The sequence below is a fragment of the Lepisosteus oculatus genome, chromosome 3 (assembly GCF_040954835.1).
Source record: "Lepisosteus oculatus isolate fLepOcu1 chromosome 3, fLepOcu1.hap2, whole genome shotgun sequence".
In the NCBI taxonomy this organism is placed as follows: domain Eukaryota; kingdom Metazoa; phylum Chordata; class Actinopteri; order Semionotiformes; family Lepisosteidae; genus Lepisosteus; species Lepisosteus oculatus.
In genome coordinates this window covers 12,077,401-12,096,833 of record NC_090698.1, presented here as the reverse complement: position 1 = coordinate 12,096,833, position 19,433 = coordinate 12,077,401, and the positions used below count along the sequence as shown (strand labels likewise).

The window sequence follows — 19,433 nt, the reverse complement described above, 5'->3', positions numbered from 1 at the left end:
AAAGTAAATGTCTTTTCAGGACGACACTGATAAACAGTGTATTCCTGGTTGACAGCTGGAGTTGTTAGCCACTGACACTTGTTAAAATAAAGCACTGCTCTTTTATCATAGCTGAGAAATCACCATCCGCTTCTGCTCAGCAAGTGGATTTTCTTGTCAGTTCATCTGAATCCATTTTGCTGAACAGGAAGTATTGTCACAGTCGAAAGCATGAACTTTTGCAAACATTTTTTTACACAAAGCAAATTCTTGTGAGATGTACCATGTGCAGAATTTAACAAAAGCATTTATGGAATTTGTAGATATTTTAGGAACTGACAAGAACATGTCAAACAAATATTTTGAAAACTGTTTATGAAGTGCTTCATGCATGTTTCTATCGAAAAATCCAACTTTTATTCACGATGCTTTATTGTTTTAGAGCCAGCATGATTTAAAAAGCACTGCTGTAGACTACAAGCAGGAATCAGCCTAAAAAGACTTAGTCTGTTGTGTTGATTTTACTTGTGCTGAGCCAAAGCTGTGTTGGAAATAGAATTGTTAGCTTTCTTTTTACAGCACATTAGCCTGCAGAACACTCTGAGCGCATCCATTTTTAAAGATGAGACAAAAGGAATATTTATCATACTTGAGGACAATTCATATCTGAGTTTTTATTTTTCTTATTCCCTTGCCAAAAACTCACTCTCGGTTAAGAAAATCTCTCCCTGCAAAGGAGAAGCAGCGAGAGAATGTGGACATCTGTGGTACCCACGTGACTGGAAACAGGAAATCACCCTTCCCACCCCACACACAGAAACAAAGAGTCAGGTGGTTCAACAGGGCAGCTCCCATCCAGAAATGTCCACGGGGTTTAAAAAACAATGTCATTTGAAAGCAGGTTTTTCAAGGATGGGATGCTAGCCACGTTTCTCCTAAATACTGTTGTTTTTCTTTTCTGTTGAAAGCGAAAACAAAAAATCAGTTCTGTACACTTGAATTAACCAGACAACCTACAGTAAGTCTTTCATGAGACTACTTATCCAGGTTTCTTCAATTCACCCGAAGAAGGCTCCACAGCCAAAACATTGTGTTTCTTTTCTTCTCTTTTCAGCATGAAATAAACCTTTACTTGTTCCTTTACTTCACTGCAGGCCTTTCTTGGCTCACAGTGAAAATATATCAGATTGTTTTAGAGCTTGCATAGATCTGTTGTCACTCTCACATCAGTTGCATTATATCAACGCTTTGCTGGTGCTCCTTGTGCTAATATCTTGTCATTTGCTCTGATTTATTCAGCAAAGCACTTGCTACATCTACTATTGGCGCAAAATCCTCTTCCCTGAACTAATGAGGAAGTAGAGCAGAGTTGCTTAATTTTCTGGGGCTCATTGCTCAAACGTTGTATCTGGGAGCATGTGACGGCCCTACCCGCTGTGCTTTGTCTAGCTGTGTAGACCCAGAGCTGTGTTGTATGTACAGTATAATTAACTCACTGAACTAACAATCTGATCTCCTAACTTGCTGGTACAGCATGGGGCACTGCCACTACCACCCTCTGGACTTCTGCCACCTCACTGTCCTTCTCAGCAACAGGTTACTGTGCCCCTGTCTGGTCATGATCATCACATGCTTTTCTCAATGTGTAGTCACCCAGCTGAATGTAACCACGCAGGTCAGCACTGGGACCCTACACTCCACTCTCCTGGCTCCCTGTCCTATAATACATCACTCCTCCACACATCCAATGACTCACCGTCTCCCACAAAATGCTCAAAAAGGTCCACAATGCTCACCTGCCACTACACAAAGACATATTTAATCACCCAAAGGCACATCTGTCTTTAAGAAAGCCATGTGGAGAAACCCTCTCCAGCAAGACGTCATCGCAGACACCCGGACTCAAGAATGGGAATCACTGGACTTAACTAACAAGCACACAAGCACATGCCCCACCAGCTATCTCCCAGCTTTCACCTTCTGAGAAAAGAGCAGTCTGAAGCACTTTAGGACTGGTCATGGTCCATGGTCCATGTCTTCGCAGCCCCTGTGTGTTCCTGTGGAATAGAACAAACTATGCATCACATTCTAGAGGACTGCCCAATGCACAGGCTCAGTGGGGGATTACACACTGATTGGCTCAGGATATAAGAAATAAATGCATTTAATAAATAAATATGCGAAACTACTTAACTACACAACAAATTCAACACGTTTCCCAGCTTTATGTTTCTGGAATCCTGCATTTGAATGCTCCTTGGCTCAGAGGAGACACAAGTGGCAGTATTACCACGTTGCAACGCGATCGCATCAGATCTCAGAAAGTAAGCAGGGTTGGACCTGATCAGTACAGAAACAGAAAAAAATCAAAAGAAAACCTGGTTGCTGTTTCTAGTGGTGTTTCAGAAGCCAGCTGGTGGCGCTTCTTCCCCGGACTGGATTTTCCTAACTTCCGCTCCCCGTATGTTAACTTTGGATGAGACATTTAAGAGAGGTTCTGGCTAGTCGGTAAATATCCCCTGTCGCTGTTCCGAAGCGTGAATCCCTGCGCTCGCCCAATTTGACTCCTAAAATTCGCCGAGGGGATGAAATATTAATAACATTTGCTTTTCACATGGCAGGACCCTAGCACCTATATTTTCTGAGATCTGCTTCCCTCTGTGCTTTCCTCTCGCACGGCTGAAAATAAAGAATGAGGAAGTGCTGGCGCCCGAAAGAGAATTGTTTTCTGTGCAGACCTCAACACAACAGAATGGCAATAAACTGTGATCTTTAGAAGAAGGTATTAAAAAAAATGACAAGAACTTTCAGATTAATTCTTCAAACCCTGAACACGAAGACAGAACAGACACATGTGCAAGAGGACAGAGGACGCAACACCTTTGATATCAGAGTGCTCCTTCAGCTTCTGTGGTTTGCTTACTAAGCGTTCGCTAGCGGCTCATACATAGATCTAAAAATTGAGACCACCGTTATAGAGTAGGGTGTGGTATATGTAAGAAAAAAGAATGTATCTCGGGTACCACAGCAGTGCAATGGTTAACATCGTTGCCTTGCAGGGGCTGGAACCCTGGGTTCAATTTTCAGACGCGGGGTGCTATCTGTGTGGAGGTTGTGTGGGTTTCTTCTGGGTGCTCTGGCACACCCTAACAATCCAAAGACATACATGTAGGTTAATTGGTTTGTGTGAAAATTAACTCTGGTGTGTGCTTTTGTCGAAGTGTGTCCTGCGGTGGAATATGGATAGAGTAAGATATTTTTATTTTGAAAATCACATAGAGAGTAATTATCTTGCTCCTTTTCCTAAGCACCCGAGGAAGCCGAGGAATGTGCTCAATTGGTCCCATTTAACCAGTAAAGAGTTTAGTTAGGCTGTTCTGAGGTGAATTAGAATAACAATCTGTAGACAGATTCCCTTCAGGACCAGGATGGCCAAACCCTGATTTGGAGGCAGTGATTAAACCAGAGAACCCAACATAACAAAAATCTTTTATCTGTGAGCCCACGGAACACCCTTTAGAGTCCTTGATGACTCCATTAAGCAAATCAAATACCATCACCTGGAACGGCCATACACCCACCCAAAGTGCACTAGAAACCGTCATAAAAACATTAACGATAGGAACGATAGAGAAAATACTCTGGGAAGAAAGTTTTGTCCTGTTTTGGTTCAAATAGTTCAAATTAACGTAGTCTTGAGTACACAGATCTTCCCCAACAAAACAAATACGTTTTTAAGAACGCAAATACAATATGTCGCCCTGTATTGATTAATTTAATCCCAAATACAGTATATCTTTTAAAACTAAACAGAGTTGCTGCAGAGTTACCAATTGAATCGCAAAACCTTGCCAACACAACAGTGACACCTAGTGTTGCCATCGCTAAACCCGTCTGCTGTTTATGTCCAGATACAGTGTACAACTTCTTTCACCCGTGGGGAGGAGCGGGGTCAGATTTTAGCAACGACATGTCTTGTATGGCGTTCCAATCTTTAAAACGGGTATCACAGGGTGGGTCCTAACTCCAGAGGGAATACACTCCTCAGCCTATACCAGGCTCCTGTTCCTCGACAGCCGGGTCTCGGATGCCGTCCTGGGCGTGGAGCAGTAGACCAACTCTTTGTCCTCGTACAGATATTTGAGGGCTTTGTGTGCTTGGAGAAGGCTTGGACCGTGAAACCTGTGGTATTTTGTGAGAGGTGCTGCGGTGGGTATGGGGCCGTATTCCCGAAGCGAGGAGTTGTGGTTGTGTCCGTATTCCCGGCGTTAAAACGAGCCTGTTCAAGATGGGCGTCGGGCTCTAACCGAGGTTGCGCCTTGTCTCCTCTCCTGCTCGCGATCTTCGTGGACAGGATATCAAAGATCAACGCGCAGCCGAGGTTTGGAGTGGGTCCAGCTGTTATCTATGGGTGATGGCGCCCTGATTATATCAGAAGGGATTATATCTCTCGCCTGGCCTGGAAATAACCCAGGAGCAGTTTAAAACTGTTGCCTGTGGTGAAAGGAAAACGACCCCTAGGATTAAGCGGTTAGAAAATTATGGTGTTGATGTCTCTTATGTCTCAGTTAATTACATTACATTTAATGAATAATATGATTCAGGCAGCCTATCCACTGGAAAATATCAAGCATATAACTGTATTTCTGATTCCAGTCTTGATTTAGAGGATCAATTCCTACTCTTGTTGGCCTTGGCAGACTCCCTACTTTCCACCGCAGATACACATACTGTACTCCCAAATTCAGAGTACGCTAAGGACTGGGCTGAGCACAATAGCTTCATTTTGACTGCTGGGATTTGTCACTGGTACTAGATAAAGAGTGAGAAGTGCTTCATAAGATTCCTTTGTGTATTTATATTAAAGCTTTATCCAAGAGAAAAGGTCATTTTTGTACGACAGCGATCTCCCATTGCTAATGTAACCTATTTTGTTACACGGCAGGACAATTATTTTATATTTGTTGGTGAATTTAAGGAAATGAAAACATCGAAAAAAGTGGTCGTTTTTATGCATAATAATTCGTTTTAAACTTCGCACGGTCGAGCCCTCGAACTACAATCCCCTTGAGCAAAAGCAGCCGGTTACGTCACAACATGCGACGCAGGAAGCTGCTCGTGGAGAAGGTAGAATTTGGTTTCGAGTGTTTATGTCCTGAAGACGGGTTTAAATATGATTTTAAAGCCTTTACGAAGGTACAGATTTTTTTTCAAGGAAACACGGAATGGTCAAGGAAATTGAATAAACCTTTTTAGAGTGCAACGGGTATACTGAAGCGGAATCATTAATTCTAGACCAAATGCCAGGAATACTGCCAGCAGAAAACAGCTTGTTATATCGACGGAGAATTTGGGCGTAAGTTTACACTGCTTTGTAAGATACATATAATTCCACAACGGTGAATTACAGTGATTATTCAAACATTAATTTTAAAGCTGTTTTTAAACGACCCTTCGGTTAAAAAAAAGTCTGTTTCTATAAGATATTCAGCTTAGTTCATGGTACGGAGATCGGGCGACGCTATATCCGTCCAATTCGGCAGGCGTCTCGCAGAGATCTGAATCCGATATTAACGGATCCTGAAAACCAAGAGATCATGGACGTCAGCATCTCCGTTTCGTTCCTAAAATACGAGCTCGCCTCCACCATAGAGCAGGTGGTGAAGGGTGCGGTGGAGACGGTGCTGCAGGAGACGGCCAGGGTCATCGGTAGCAAGTTCACGGACGTGCAAGCCGCCGCCGCGGAAAAGGAGAAAGAGAACGAGAACCTGAAGCTGAGGCTGGAGATCTCCGAGAACGAGCTGAAGGCGGTTCGCTACTACATGAACGCGGCGGAGATGAACATCAAGCAGTGTCTCCTGAACGCCAGCTCCAACGAGAAGCGCCTGCAGAGGCTGTCCTCCTCCGAGCCGCCGGAGAGCGAGGGCGAGCTCGAGCACGGCCAGCTCCTGCTCTTCAAACCCCGGACCCCTCAGGCCTCGCGCGCCCACCCCACGCAGACGACCAGCCCCTGCGTGGCTCTCTGCCTTCCCGCCGTGCACAGGGACTGGGCTCACGACCTAAACCCCACGGCGGCCAGCGCACACGAAGACGGGGCGGCGGAGCAGGGTTTCGAAGACGACCAAGTTGTGTTCCGAGTTCCTGAAAAATCCGGGACTCCCCCATTAAGCACGGCGGAGGGTGACGCGAAAGAAGCCGGTAAGTCCACTTGGTGTTGGCGTGGTCACATCATTTCTTACTTATGTACACCCCCAAAAAAGGCTCCACAGCCCAAACTTTGAGTTTATTTTCAGCATGGAATAAATCTTTACTTGTTCATTTCTTTTTTACTTTTGGCAATTTCGACCAGGACAAGGGTAATAATAATAAACTTTATTTTATATAGCGCCTTTTAAAGGTGGCTTCTCAAAGGGCTTTACAGAATGGCAACAATATATAAAACCAGTGCACCAGATAAAACACAATTACAATACACAGAGGAGACCGTGGATGGTGGTACTAAGTATAGTAGGAGCAGAGGGGTAAAGAATGGAACCAGTTAAGTAAAGGCTATAGAAGAAGGTTTTGAGTCTGGACTTGGAGGAGTTTAGAGAAGGTGACTCTCTGATATCCTTGTGGAGAGAGTTCCAGAGCTTGGGAGCATCACAGGAGAAGGCCCTGTCACCCATACACTGTAGACAGGCTTGGGGGACAGTTAGGAGACCAGAACTAGAAGAGAGAAGGCTGTGAGGTGGGGACCCCAGCTTTGCCCATCTATTTCAGTGTTAATGGGTGCACATCCTTTGGCAAGAGCCTAGTCCCTCCATTTTCCAATAGCTATATCCTATTCAGGGTTGCTTGGGAGCCAGGGTTTATCCCAGCATGCAACAGGCACAAGGCAGGATACACCCTGGACAGGACAGCAGTCTATCACAGGGCACACACAGACACTCACACCAGAGTCGGTTTTCCCAGAAATCAGTTAATCTACCAGCTCGTATTTGCACTGTGGAAGGAAACCAGAGCACCCAGAGGTACACAAGCATGGGGAAAACATACAAACTCCACAGAGATACCCCAGGCCCGGAATTGAACCCAGGGCCCCAGCACAGCAATGCCAACCACTGCGCCACTGTGTTGCCCACTTGAACAATTGGCCTTCTTAAAGTTCCTCCTTAATTCAATTTGAGCAACACTTTCTCACTCTCTGTGCAGCTGTGCAGCAGGGCTGCACAGAGCAGGATGGCTGCTGACTTACCAGTGGGGAATGAATGTAATATGTAAAACCGTGTATGCAAAGCACACCGAGATGGAAAAATTAGATTCAAATGCAAACTATAATTAAATTCCTAGGCCTGTTCACAATGTAACTCCCTCTCAGTGCACAGCTCTGTACATTCCACTTTACTGTCTGGTTTAGAGGTCTCACATAAAGGCTTCAGGGTTAAAGTAACAAAAAAAGAATTCAGCTTTGAAGAGCTGAAGCCACTCGTGGGCAACATCTCAAGAGACTTAGGGTTTCTTTAGAGATGAGAGTTTTTAAGGAAGGACCTTTGGAGAAATAGTTGATCATGTGAGGTCTTCAGTTTACTAAAATGTATAAACTGTGTTTGTTGTTTTGGGTCTGTGTTAGAATTTGTATGTTCGACTCAATAAAAAGCACAAACGGGTATGAATGCATCTGGAAAACTATAATCATAAACTGTATATAAAAAGCGGTTTGCTATGAGGCAGGAGAGTAGGCTGTAGGAGGAAACCACACAAACGCATGCAGAACATACAAACTCCATGCAGATAGCACCAAAGGAACTGGACCCAGGGCCTCAGCACTGTGAGACAGAAATGCTAACTACTGTGCCACTGTCCCGCTCAGTATTAATACATCTAATTCTTAAATATCTGCACATCTTGGAATGAAAATGTCTGCATGTTACACTGTTATTTTGTGGAAAAACATGCTGTATTTTAGATCCGACTTGCAGATGTCACAGGCCTTTCGGTGCCAATCGGGAATGAAACTTAGCCAGATTGTCTCCCGTCTCTTTCCCCTTAAGAGACTGACCCCTTGGAGAAATCGGATTATTCAGGAAGGCCGAAACTCGGCTGGGAGGCGGAGCCCTGCAGGGATGAGGTGGAATTCACTCTGCCTGCTGGCAACGTCAGTGAGCTGGGCCACATCCAGGTCATCGAGGACAACCAGCTGGATACGATCCGGGTGAAGAACGAGGACTCGGAGCTTGAGCCCACGCCAGTCCCGCACGCCGCCCTCAACCCTGGGGAAACGGCCTCTTCCGGGTCTTTTCCCTACACCGAGGACACGGGCTTCACCAGCGTGCAGGGGGAACCCGAGGACGCGGGCAAGGTGCACTGCTGCGCCGTGTGCGGGCGGGGCTTCCGGCGCATCTACAGCCTGAAGACGCACACGCGGATCCATACGGGCGAGAAGCCGTACCCATGCGGCGACTGCGGCAAGACCTTCCGCCACTTCGACAGCCTGAAGAAGCACCAGCGCATCCACACAGGGGAGCGGCCCTACCGCTGCCCGCAGTGCGGGAACTGCTTCCGCGAGCTGGGCCACCTCAAGAAGCACCAGCTCATCCACACCGGGGAGAAGCCCTACCACTGCCCGCAGTGCGGGAAGAGCTTCAAGGAGGCCGGGGCGCTGAGGACACACCTGCGCATCCACACTGGCGAGCGGCCCTACGGCTGCTCTGTGTGCGGCAAGCGCTTCCGCTACTCCAATAGTCTCAAGGCCCACCAGCAGTTACACCTGGAGGAGTATCTATAGACCAGGAGGGGGGAGATGAAGGTGTGTCTGTTTCCCAGGGCCCACCAGCAGCTGCACCTGGGGGAGTATCTGTAGACCTGGAGTGGGGAGATGAGGGTGTGTCTGTTTCTCACTCACCAGCAGCTGCACCTGGGGAAGGAGATGAGGGTGTGTCTGTTTCCCAGGGCCCACCAGCAGCTGCACCTGGAGGAGTATCTGTAGAGTATCTCCTCCTTGAGGGAGGAGATGAGGGTGTGTCTGTTTCTCACTCACCAGCAGCTGCACCTAGAGGAGTACAGGGTGCCCAGATTTAACGACCTCAATGGGGACCATAAAACAGGGTTGTTAAGTGAATCAGCGTTGTGTGGGGAATTAAGGGGAATGGCCCTGTATCTATAGGCCATGATGGGGGTGAAGATGGACAGGTGGTGTTTCTGTTTCTTAAGGACTGCATCCCAGCAGGATATATGTGAGAGTTGTAAGTAAGCATTGGCACGTGGATCTTGAATTATTTATTGCACTAATGGTCTTAAACTGCCTAGATGTAAAACGAGTTTCAAAGTAGATGGCGTGTCATTTTCATTGATGTAATATGAAATCCTGTATGCAGCGGACTCGTTTGAGGATACAGGGAATTCATGGCTTGAGGTAGGTACAAGATCCTCACAACCTCCCTGTCTCAGGACCTGGGTAAATTTAAGCAAATCTTCGAATTTATTTCAATGAGGTATGTAAGTGCACAGAAGAAAAACCGGACAGTGCTTCAGTAGCCTTAAAAGTCTTTATTTGCCCTCCAGATGCTTGGACCTTTTGAACTGATTAATTGCAGATTGAATTGTGCTCATTTCTGCTTTTGTAGAATGATGAAATAAATGCAGAAAAGCTACTGGTTTGTCCTTCCTCTTTGTTCCTGTCACTGTTATTTAGAGTTTGTTTTGTACAGTGAAGAGGGCTGAACGAGGATCTCTTGCCTGGGGTTTGTTGTGCTCAGAACAGGCCCGAGAGGAGTAACAGCAGAGAGAATGCCTCACAGCCTAGATCAGAAGTACAAAACATGCAGGAATTACAGAAGAGCCGGAGGGAAATGGAAGCACAATTGTAATTGCATTACATTAGTCAGTACAGTGACTAGTGAGCAGGAAGGACCACGTCATGTCACAATTCATAGGAATTCCTGCTCTCACCTTTGGAGAGCCCAGGGGTTTTTCCACAACATGGCGACAACAGTGCTTTTGGAAAGGTCACGATTCTGTGCTTAATTTGAAATTTGTAATCTTTTTCTATACAGTCAGTAAATTTATTTTGTGACTCCGATTTAATAATCGGACTGAGAAACTGGGACTGCAGTTCACCTTTAAGTAACTCGGGACGACTCTTGATTCTGATTAGCTTTTCCACCTATTTTCTAACTGCTTCATCCGGTTCAGGGTCACAGGGAGCTGGAGCAATGGGGGGAAACACCCTGGATGGGAAACCCAACCATTGCAGGATACACACACACAATCTCTCACTCATACCAGGGCCAATTTTCCCAGAAGTTAGTTATCACACCAGTCAGTCTTTGTACTGTGGGTGGAAACCCACACAAACACAGGGAGAATGTACAAGCTTTGCACAGATGGCACCCCAGGAATTGAACCGAAGGCCCCAGTGCTGTAAGGCAGCAAAGCTAACCTCTGTGCCACTGGATGCTTCAGTTTCCTCCCACAGTCTAACAACGTGCTGTTAGGTTCGGTGCAGCAATTCACTGGTGAAGCTAACTCGTATGGGGCAAAAGAAGCAGAGATTACCCAAAAATTAAAAGTGTAAAGGTCACGCTTCCATTAACGCTATTGCCACCTAGGTTCCACAAATCATGTTTCTGTTTCCCTATTTGCTGATCTTGATACACCTTCTCTTGTTTTTACTCCCTTCACAATCTGAAAAACATACTTGACTATGATTAAAAGCACATGTAGCCTTTTTAGGGGCAATGTATAGATTAACACAGTTGAATGATTCAATGACTAGAAAGGAGAAGTAATTCTTAGTCATGGAAAAAACTGTCAGCACAGGTGTTGCTGTGTTATTTGCATGAAAGTTTAGTCCCTCGTCCATTTTCAGTTGACCAGGGCTGGGGCATGATGGCTTGTCCTGGGTTTGATTTTGGACTGGGGTAGCACCTGTGTGCGCTTTGCATGTTCTTCCTCTGTACAAGTGTGTTTCTCTCCAGCTGCCCTGCTTTACTCCCACCTTCTAAAGACACATGGTTTACATCAATCGGTATCTCTAACTTGTTCCTCTGGGGGTTGTGAGGGTGTGTGTCGTACTATGAATGGACACCCCCATCCAGAATGTAGTCCAGCTTTGCATCCTCTGCTTCTGGGATGGATTCCAAGTTCCTGTGACCCTTCTCAGTTGTAAACAACTTTATGACGATACGTAAAGAAGTTATCACATCACCAGGACATTGGCAGTTAACAATATGAAAATTGTGCTAAATATAATATTAATAAATATTAAAATGTGAAAAATCCCTTGGTTTTTTTACTCTGACATGCATGAGGAGCTTTTATTTACAAGGGTGAAGGAGCATATTCTGAGAGCACAATAAGATCTCAAAATGGATCCTTCCTCCTCCTTTGGTACACTCCGTGTTAGTAAAGGAAAGCAAGTGGATCAAAGTTTCTTTCTAGTTTTGCAGTTTCTCATCAAATGTAATCTTCTACGAGATTCTGCGCAACCCAACCTCCAGCTTCTGCACACGCAAAAGAAAAAGACCCTGACAGATTCTGGATGCAGGTTTTCATTGAAATAGCCTGTGACTTTTTTCTACTGGGAAACCTAGTTCATGCCACCCCTGACAGTAGTACTGGACACAGCAGGGGTCACATGACCTATAAAGACAGCATTTAATTTACTAGATTGCGGAGGGTGAAACCTCACTGCACACCTGGCCCACAGTAGACACCCTCTATAACCTTACTCTTTATTTTATCATATACACATCATATTGTGACAGGGACTCACACTATTCAATGCAGTCTTTGCTTTCAAATATACTTGTACTTGCTTCATATAAAAAGCCATTTTTTGAACTTGCACCATGTTTGGGGTTTTCAGAACACATTTCAGAAACATTTTTACTCCATCTTTGTTCCTGGAAGCTCTAGCACAGTGCCAGTGGTCTGCAATGACGCTAGCACACACAGCACTAAAATCCAACTTTGCGGGCGAATCCCTTTCTTTTTTGTGTTTCAAGAGGCCTGCCCTTCTCTTCCATACCCACTCGGGAAGGAGTGCACAGTCCATCTTCTTCCTCAGTTTTTGTTCAGTTCTACTAACACACAGATACCAGTACTTTAATATTTGTTCGAACTCTCATTTGACTTTTTCTTTAGTAGTAGTAGACATTGAAGAATTCGACTCAATTAACCCTGCAATATTCACTAAAACAGGGTTTAACAGTGGTTAAACTGTTAAACTCTCCAACACCTCCGCCATTAACACCTGCAGCACCTACAGCGCTATGAGCGCCATCCCCCAGGCCAGGCTGACCATCACGGCTGACCAGGTGAAGAAGGAGCTGAAGAGGCTGCAACCAGGGTAAGGCCACAGGACCAGATAACATCTGTCCCAGAGTTCTGAGGGCCTGTGCTGATCAGCTGAGCGGAGTGCTCCAGCGACTGTTCAACCTGAGCCTGCGCTTGGAGAGAGTCCCGGTGCTCTGTTAGACATCATGCCTGGTCCCGGTACCAAAGAAAGGGCTCCCCTCTGTCCTCAACAACTACAGACCAATTGCACTGACTTCTCACGTCATGAAGACACTGGAGAGGCTGGTCTTATCCCACCTGAGACCCCTGGTCAGCTCATCACTGGACACCCTACAGTTTGCCTACCAGCCCAGTGTTGGTGTGGAGGATGCGATCATCTACATGCTGCAAAGGGCCCACTCACACCTGGACAGGGCTGGCAACACTGTAAGGATAATGTTTTTCGACTTCTCCTGTGCCTTCAATACCATCCAGCCCTTACTTCTAAGGAAGAAGCTGGAGGAGATGCAAGTCGATGCCTTCATGACCTCGTGGATCACTGACTACCTGACAGGCAGACCACAGTCTGTGAGACTTCAGAACTGTGTGTCTGAACAGGTAGTGAGTAACACAGGGGCACCTCAAGGGACAGTTCTTTCTCCATTTCTCTTCACCCTCTATACTTCGGACTTTAAGTACAACTCAAAGTCATGCCACCTGCAGACGTTCTCAGATGACTCTGCAATTGTGGGATGTATCAAGGGTGAGCAGGAGGAGGAGTACAGAGGACTGGTCAGCAGCTTTGTGGAGTGGTGTGGGGTGAACCACTTGGAACTGAATGTAAAAAAGACAAAGGAACTGGTGGTAGATTTCAGGAGGAAAAAGGTCAGACTTACTCCTGTCTACATCCATGGGAGTGGCGTGGAGATGGTGGACATACAAGTACTAAGGAGTGCACATCGACGATAGACTGGAATGGTCTAGGAACATCGAGGCCATCTATAAGAAGGGACAGAGCCGACTTTACTTCTTGAGGAGGCGCAGGTCCTTCAATGTATGTAATAAGATACTTCATATGTTCTATCAGTCGGTGGTAGCGAGCGCCATTTTCTACGCAGTGGTATGCTGGGGCCCTGGGATTAGAGCAGTGGATTCTAAAAGGCTGAACAAGCTCATCAGGAGAGCAAGCTCTGTCATTAGGTCTGACCTGGACCCCTTGGAGGTAGTGGAGAGGAGAATGGTGTCCAAACCAGAGGCCATCATGGACAACATCTCCCATCCCCTCTATGACAGGCTTGCAGAAATGAAGAGCACGTTCAGCAATAGACTGCAATCCACGGTGCAACAGGGAGCGCTACATGAGGTCATTCTTGCCTTCTGTCATAAGACTGTACAACGCATCCACCTTGCGTCTGGGCAGAGGCAACATTGACAGTGACCTGTTTCTGGACTGAATGCATCTACACATCTACTGTTACATCTGTTCTCTTTCTTTTTCCTTTCCCGTCTACAACCGTTTTTTGTGCAATATATGCCAGGGACCTGTGCAATACATTTATATCTATATCTATATTTACATCTATATTTATATTCATATATGTGATGCGATTTTTCTGTGTACTGTTCTGTCCTAGTTTGTTCTTTGTGTGTCCGGACTGTGAGTAACTCTTTTAGTGCACCCCTCACTGTACTGATTGTATTGTATGTATTGTGCTATTATTATTATTGTATCATTCGTTACACTGTGGCTGTGTTGTCTGTGTTAAGCTGCTGTTGCACTGCAATTTCCCTCACGGGATCAATAAAGTATCTATCTTAACACTACTGCCTCACACATCAGGGGACCTGCGAGATTGTATTTTTCCATTGTAGTTTTCCTTGTGTTCTTGTAGGGTTCCTCCCACAGTCCAAAGACAAACTGGAAGGTTAATTGGCTTTTTAGTGAATTGGCCCTGTTGTGAGTGGGCAGGTGTCTGTGTGTGTCCTGTGATGGACTGGCGTCCTGTCCAGGATGTACCCTGTCTTGCACCTGTTGCTTGCTGGGATAGACTCCAGCTCCTCCACGACCCTGAATTGGATGAAGCAGTTAGAAGATGGATGGATTTAGATAAAGAAAGAGATGAGGCTTTTTGTCTTCATATAGCAGCTGAGAAGAGGTAAGTTGTATTTTGAAAAGTTACACATTTTGGTCCAAGACAGACTATGCTTCAGTTATACACCACTAGATGTTAAAGTCTTAAGGAACAGAAAGGAATTTAGCTGTCAACAACAATAATAGCTCGGTTGCAGAAGCATCCCAACAGTGAGCATGAAGTTTTGGATCAATTGCATTCAGTTACATTGAATATAATAGTATACATTTTTATATTCGATAAATAATAATACAAGCAGTGCCACTCCCTACACAGTGGACAAATGTGCCATGCCGAAAGACCAGGTCTTCTGCTGTGCCTGTCTTAAACTGTAGAGATTTCAGCAGAGGGTGACATCACTTCTATAACTCGCACGGTGCGCTGAGCCCTGTACACATCCTCTCCACACCTGGTACAAGAAAAGAAGAAATAAACATGAATAGCCACAAATGCAGAGGTCCAGCGAAGACACCCTTAGAGTAGGCTGTTCATTCTAATGCTAATTGACACTATCGCTGTGCTGTTGGGCTATTCTCACATTTTGCTTTGTGTGGAAATATTTTATTCCAGAGTGCCTTCAATTTACCACTTCTTTAGATGCAAGAAGTATACTTTTAAAAAGCCAGCAACCACAGTTTGCATGTTGAATCAATGGAGCAAATCCTTTTCGACAAATCTTGCTTCTTGATTAATCCACATATCCGTAACAGCCGATATACATAGTGACATACCCATAACAAAAATCTAGATATCCTTCTTTTGCTTGGAATGAATTGGCTCCTTATAAAAGATTATGGGACACCACTGAAATACGTATTTTCAAAATGCCACATAAATTAGTACAGTCTTGTCAAACTCGTCAAACATTGAGTCCTGCTCTCTGACTTGCAGAATGCAGAAGTATTCACCTCCTTCCGACGAGACTCCATTTTGTCAAATTACAAGTGATGTTTACAGATAATCAAAACCTAAATACTCAAACCGCACACTGATGAGTGGAAGGATTTCCTCCTGTGATAGTTTATCATAATGTGAAATAGCATTAAATAGAGATGAATAGGCTTAGAACTCACCAAAATGTCCTCCTCTGCCGTTTCAAGAGTTGCAGGAGCAAACCCACAATGGCAAAGCAGAGCAGACCACTGACAATGTATCGCCACAGAAAGCTCTGGGGCAGAGGCCCTGAAAGAAACACATCTACTTTAGTGCTCTCTACTTCCACCTCTTCAAAATGGCTGTCTCCATGTTCACAAATCCCTTTTTTCTTCTGGTTTTTTATTCCAGCAGAGCCTTAAATCCCTGAGGTTTATGCATATCTTCCTCTTTTTTTAACATTCTCTTCCCCCCTCAGCATTTTCTTGACATTAACTTGGCAATCTGTGAAGACTAAACAAGTCTTTGCAAGTTCCCTGTCAGTGATGCGCAGGCCCACTGGAAATGATATTGGGGCAAGCACTTCCTTAAGATGCCTTAATTCTCCATGGATTATAGTGTCAACATTTTGGATTCTGCGGTCCTTACGGCAAGCTGCACGAGCAAGGGTTGTTTAGAAACCCAGAATTTGGTTCAAAGTTGATGCCAGATTGCTTTCAGAATAAAAAAATTTATAAAACACATCCTTTTCAAGCAAATAATTTAGTCAAAGTCTCTAGCTTCTGCACATTCGACTGATGGGTAGTTTTATAACCAAATATTTATCAAGAGTTTTTCTTGGCGATATCTGGCTGGATCTTCCATAAGATTCTGCATTAACCTGACAGAATTGGATCTTCATTGCATTTCTGAATTGAATCATTAGCATTTAAGATGAGCTTTACCTCTCTCTTACATAGACACTGTTGTCTAATTATCACTGGGCAACATTAAATTGCAATATGTGAAAGAGCTACTGTATGTGAAAGGACCAACCTGCTCTTTGGGTTTCTCTCTTATACGTTTGTATTTTGTCCCAGTAATTTTTTTAATTAATGTTTTATGCGTATGATGTGCATACTAGAGACTGTTTCATTGCTGATTTTAGTTCTTTGGTGTCCAGTTTGGAAGGAAGTGGTTAAATTGAGTAAATTTATACAGAGAATATATTTGTAGTCCCAGTACTGGGAAAATTCACTTCATATGAAGCTGAGTCAAGTGTAAACGTCTGGTTAGCTTTGAATACAGGATGTGGTCGTAGGGGGAGCTGGTTAAGGGCCATGGTTACTGCTACTTAGCTGTGTGTGACAGAAATAAAGAAATGACAGATCTGGGCTTTCCAGAGAGAAATGTGGGGCAATAACATCCATACTCACCTCTGGGCTGTACCTCTGTGCTGGCACTGAGAGTTATTGGATTGATCACTGTAGGAATCACTTTAACTGTAGGTTTTGGCACATTTTCTGCTGTGAAAGCAAGTAGAAATTTTAGAAATATGAAAATTAGATATTAGAAATATTAGAAATAGTTAAAGTCATTTAACTTAGTATTTTAATTGTATTATAATTTAGTTAGATTAATTTCTCTCTATCAACTCATCATCAAAGGTGCATTACTTGAAAAAATTACAGATCCCCTATTGAGATATCAAAACAATGGAAAACAAAGTTATGTGTTGAAACAATCTTCTAATGAGGCTTATTTAAAATCAAAAACATTGACTGTGTGGAGCTGGGGAAATTAAAGTAGACTAAATAATACTAAATACTAAAGTATAACAACTAAAGTAGGGACATCTTGAAAAAATGTAAGTTCATGTTGTTAAACTGTTTTGGACTTTTTGGTTGACTTTATTTGGAGAGGGAAAAGGTGGAGGATTCTTATAATATTCAACATTAAAGTATAAATTGTTTTTTTAACCTATTTTAACCAAGTGTGACCAATGTGGTCCAAAAAACATTACTTCATTTTTTACACCAATGAGTTAGGAGTCGCAGAGAGACTGCCAACGTCTTGACTCATTATTATTTTGTATGAATATGAAATACAGAGATGTACATTTTCTTTCTCTGAGCTCTTTGTGACCCTCTGATGTGAACACAGGGAGCAGGTTACGTACACTGTTGATATTGTTTGTCATTTCCGGATGACAGGATTGTACAATTAGCTTGTAATGCGTGAAAACAGTGTCAGAGTACAGTTAACACTGACCCACTGTTTATGTCACAAAATTTTATATGATAAAGAGGATAAATTCAGCCTCTGGCTGGAAATAAAAAAAATGTATTTTCTCTGCATTTCAAATAAGACAATCCAGAACAATTTGGAGTCTAAAAGGGATGCCTGATGCCAAGAGATGGATGAAACTGTAGGTCAATTGTCTTGGATTTGGGAATTAAAAAGAAGACATGATACAGGTATTCAAAATGCAAGATGAGTTTAGAGGGCACAAAATGACTTTATGCTACCACAGGTTAATGTTGATTACTTTTTACTGGGTAATAACTTCAAGGACGTGAGTGGAAAATAAAGTGGGTTAAGCTCATTTAAAATTGAGAAAAGGAGCACACCTTTTATACAAAGAGTGCTGGAAGACTAGACAAGGTTACCTCACCCGTGATGTTGAAGCCAGTTCTCAGGCTCATGAGATCCCTGGAAAAATAAGCTACTAGCAGCTACACAAGCAGTTTTGGTCCAGCTTAGCTTCCACACTCTCCTGAAGAGAATCTGTGCATTTATAGGGAGAACCACAGCTGTTGCCTGTCAAGACATTAACTAGCAGCAGCTGTGAGTCTCTCAGGTAGACAGTAGCTGGCACCCTGTCACATTGATGCTGTGGTTTAAAAGAGGAATACCAGTGTCATAAGTCACCCAACCCGGGTAGCAGTGCTCACCCCACACGCGCACTTCCTTGCTCTCACTGCGAGGACTCGGGAGAGTCAATCTGCTGTCCTGCACATTATAAGCACAGCTGACCACAGTCTCCTTGAAGAGGGATGAGAATCTGTCTCCAGTTATCTGCTGCCCCAGGAGCTGGACTTCACAGAATCGCTCCCCTAAAGATGGACGCTTGGTAGCGACTGGTGTCGATCTGCTTTGTTCATAAAATCTGCACTCAACATCAGAATAAGGCTGAGGCAGGTTACAGGTGAGGGTGACCAGGTCCTGAAGAGTGACCACTGCAGGTCTCACGGTCACTGTAGGCTGAGGTACATCTCCTGGAGATAAACAGAAGAGTCATAGTGATCTTCAAACTGCACCAGGAAATTGTAAGAAATAGTAATACTTTACATTTATTAACCACCCTCCTGGTAACTCTCAATAATATTTTGTAATGTTTTTCTTTTGGAATTTATTCCTAATTTGTTAGAAGTAATTTTTAAATTATGAAAACAACAATTAAAGTAGGGACATCTTGAAGAAATGTAAGTTCATGTTGTAAAACTGTTTTGGACTTTTTGGTTGACTTTATTTGGAGAGGGAAAAGGTGGAGGATTCTTATAATATTCAACATTAAAGTATAAATTGTTTTTTTAACCTATTTTAACCAAGTGTGACCGATGTGGTCCATAAAACATTGCTTAATTTTTTACACCAATGAGTTAGGAGTCGCAGAGAGACTCCCAACGTCTTGACTCATTATTATTTTGTATGAATATGAGATTCAGACACATTCATTTTCTTTCTCTGAGCTGTTTGTGACCCTCAGATGTGAACACAGGGTGCAGGTTACATACACTGTTGATATTGTTTGTCATTTCTGGATGACAGGATTGTACAATTAGCTTGTAATGCATGAAAACAGTGTCAATGTACAGTTAACACTGACCTGCTGTTTATGTCACAAAATTCAATGTGATAAAGAGGATAACTTCAGCTGGCTGGAAATAAAAAAACTTCTTTTATCTGCATTTCAAATAATTCAATCCAGAACAATTTGGAGTCTAAAAGGGATGCCTGATGGCAACAGATTGAAGAAACTGTAGGTCTACAGTCTTGGATTCGGGAAATAAAAAGAAGACGTGATATAGGTATTCAAAATGCAAGATGATGAGTTTAGAGGGCACAAAATGACTTGATGCTACCACAGGTTAATATGGATTTTCTTTATACTCATTAATTTATCAAGGACATGAGTGCAAAATAAAGTGG

At 43.7% G+C, this 19,433-nt stretch overlaps 1 protein-coding gene and 1 long non-coding RNA gene across 3 annotated transcripts; one reads left to right on the top strand and one right to left on the bottom strand.

Moving 5' to 3' along the window:
- Positions 1 to 337: 337 nt before the first annotated feature.
- LOC107076524 (uncharacterized) lies at positions 338 to 5,829 on the bottom strand. 2 transcript variants are annotated; one of them, XR_011188882.1, is made up of 3 exons: positions 5,748 to 5,829; positions 1,957 to 2,036; positions 338 to 937 (listed from the first exon to the last, which is right to left on the bottom strand). It is a non-coding gene; the product is annotated as an uncharacterized lncRNA (long non-coding RNA). The 2 variants fall into 2 exon arrangements; XR_001477737.2 differs by lacking the exon at positions 5,748 to 5,829 and adding an exon at positions 2,358 to 2,646.
- Positions 5,057 to 9,611, top strand: LOC102691664 (uncharacterized). The gene is made up of 2 exons (XM_006627331.3): positions 5,057 to 6,177; positions 8,013 to 9,611. Exons 1-2 carry the CDS (start codon positions 5,577 to 5,579, stop codon positions 8,744 to 8,746), a joined length of 1,335 nt encoding a protein of 444 aa, XP_006627394.2. The 5' UTR covers positions 5,057 to 5,576; the 3' UTR covers positions 8,747 to 9,611.
- The last annotated feature ends 9,822 nt before the right edge of the window (positions 9,612 to 19,433 follow it).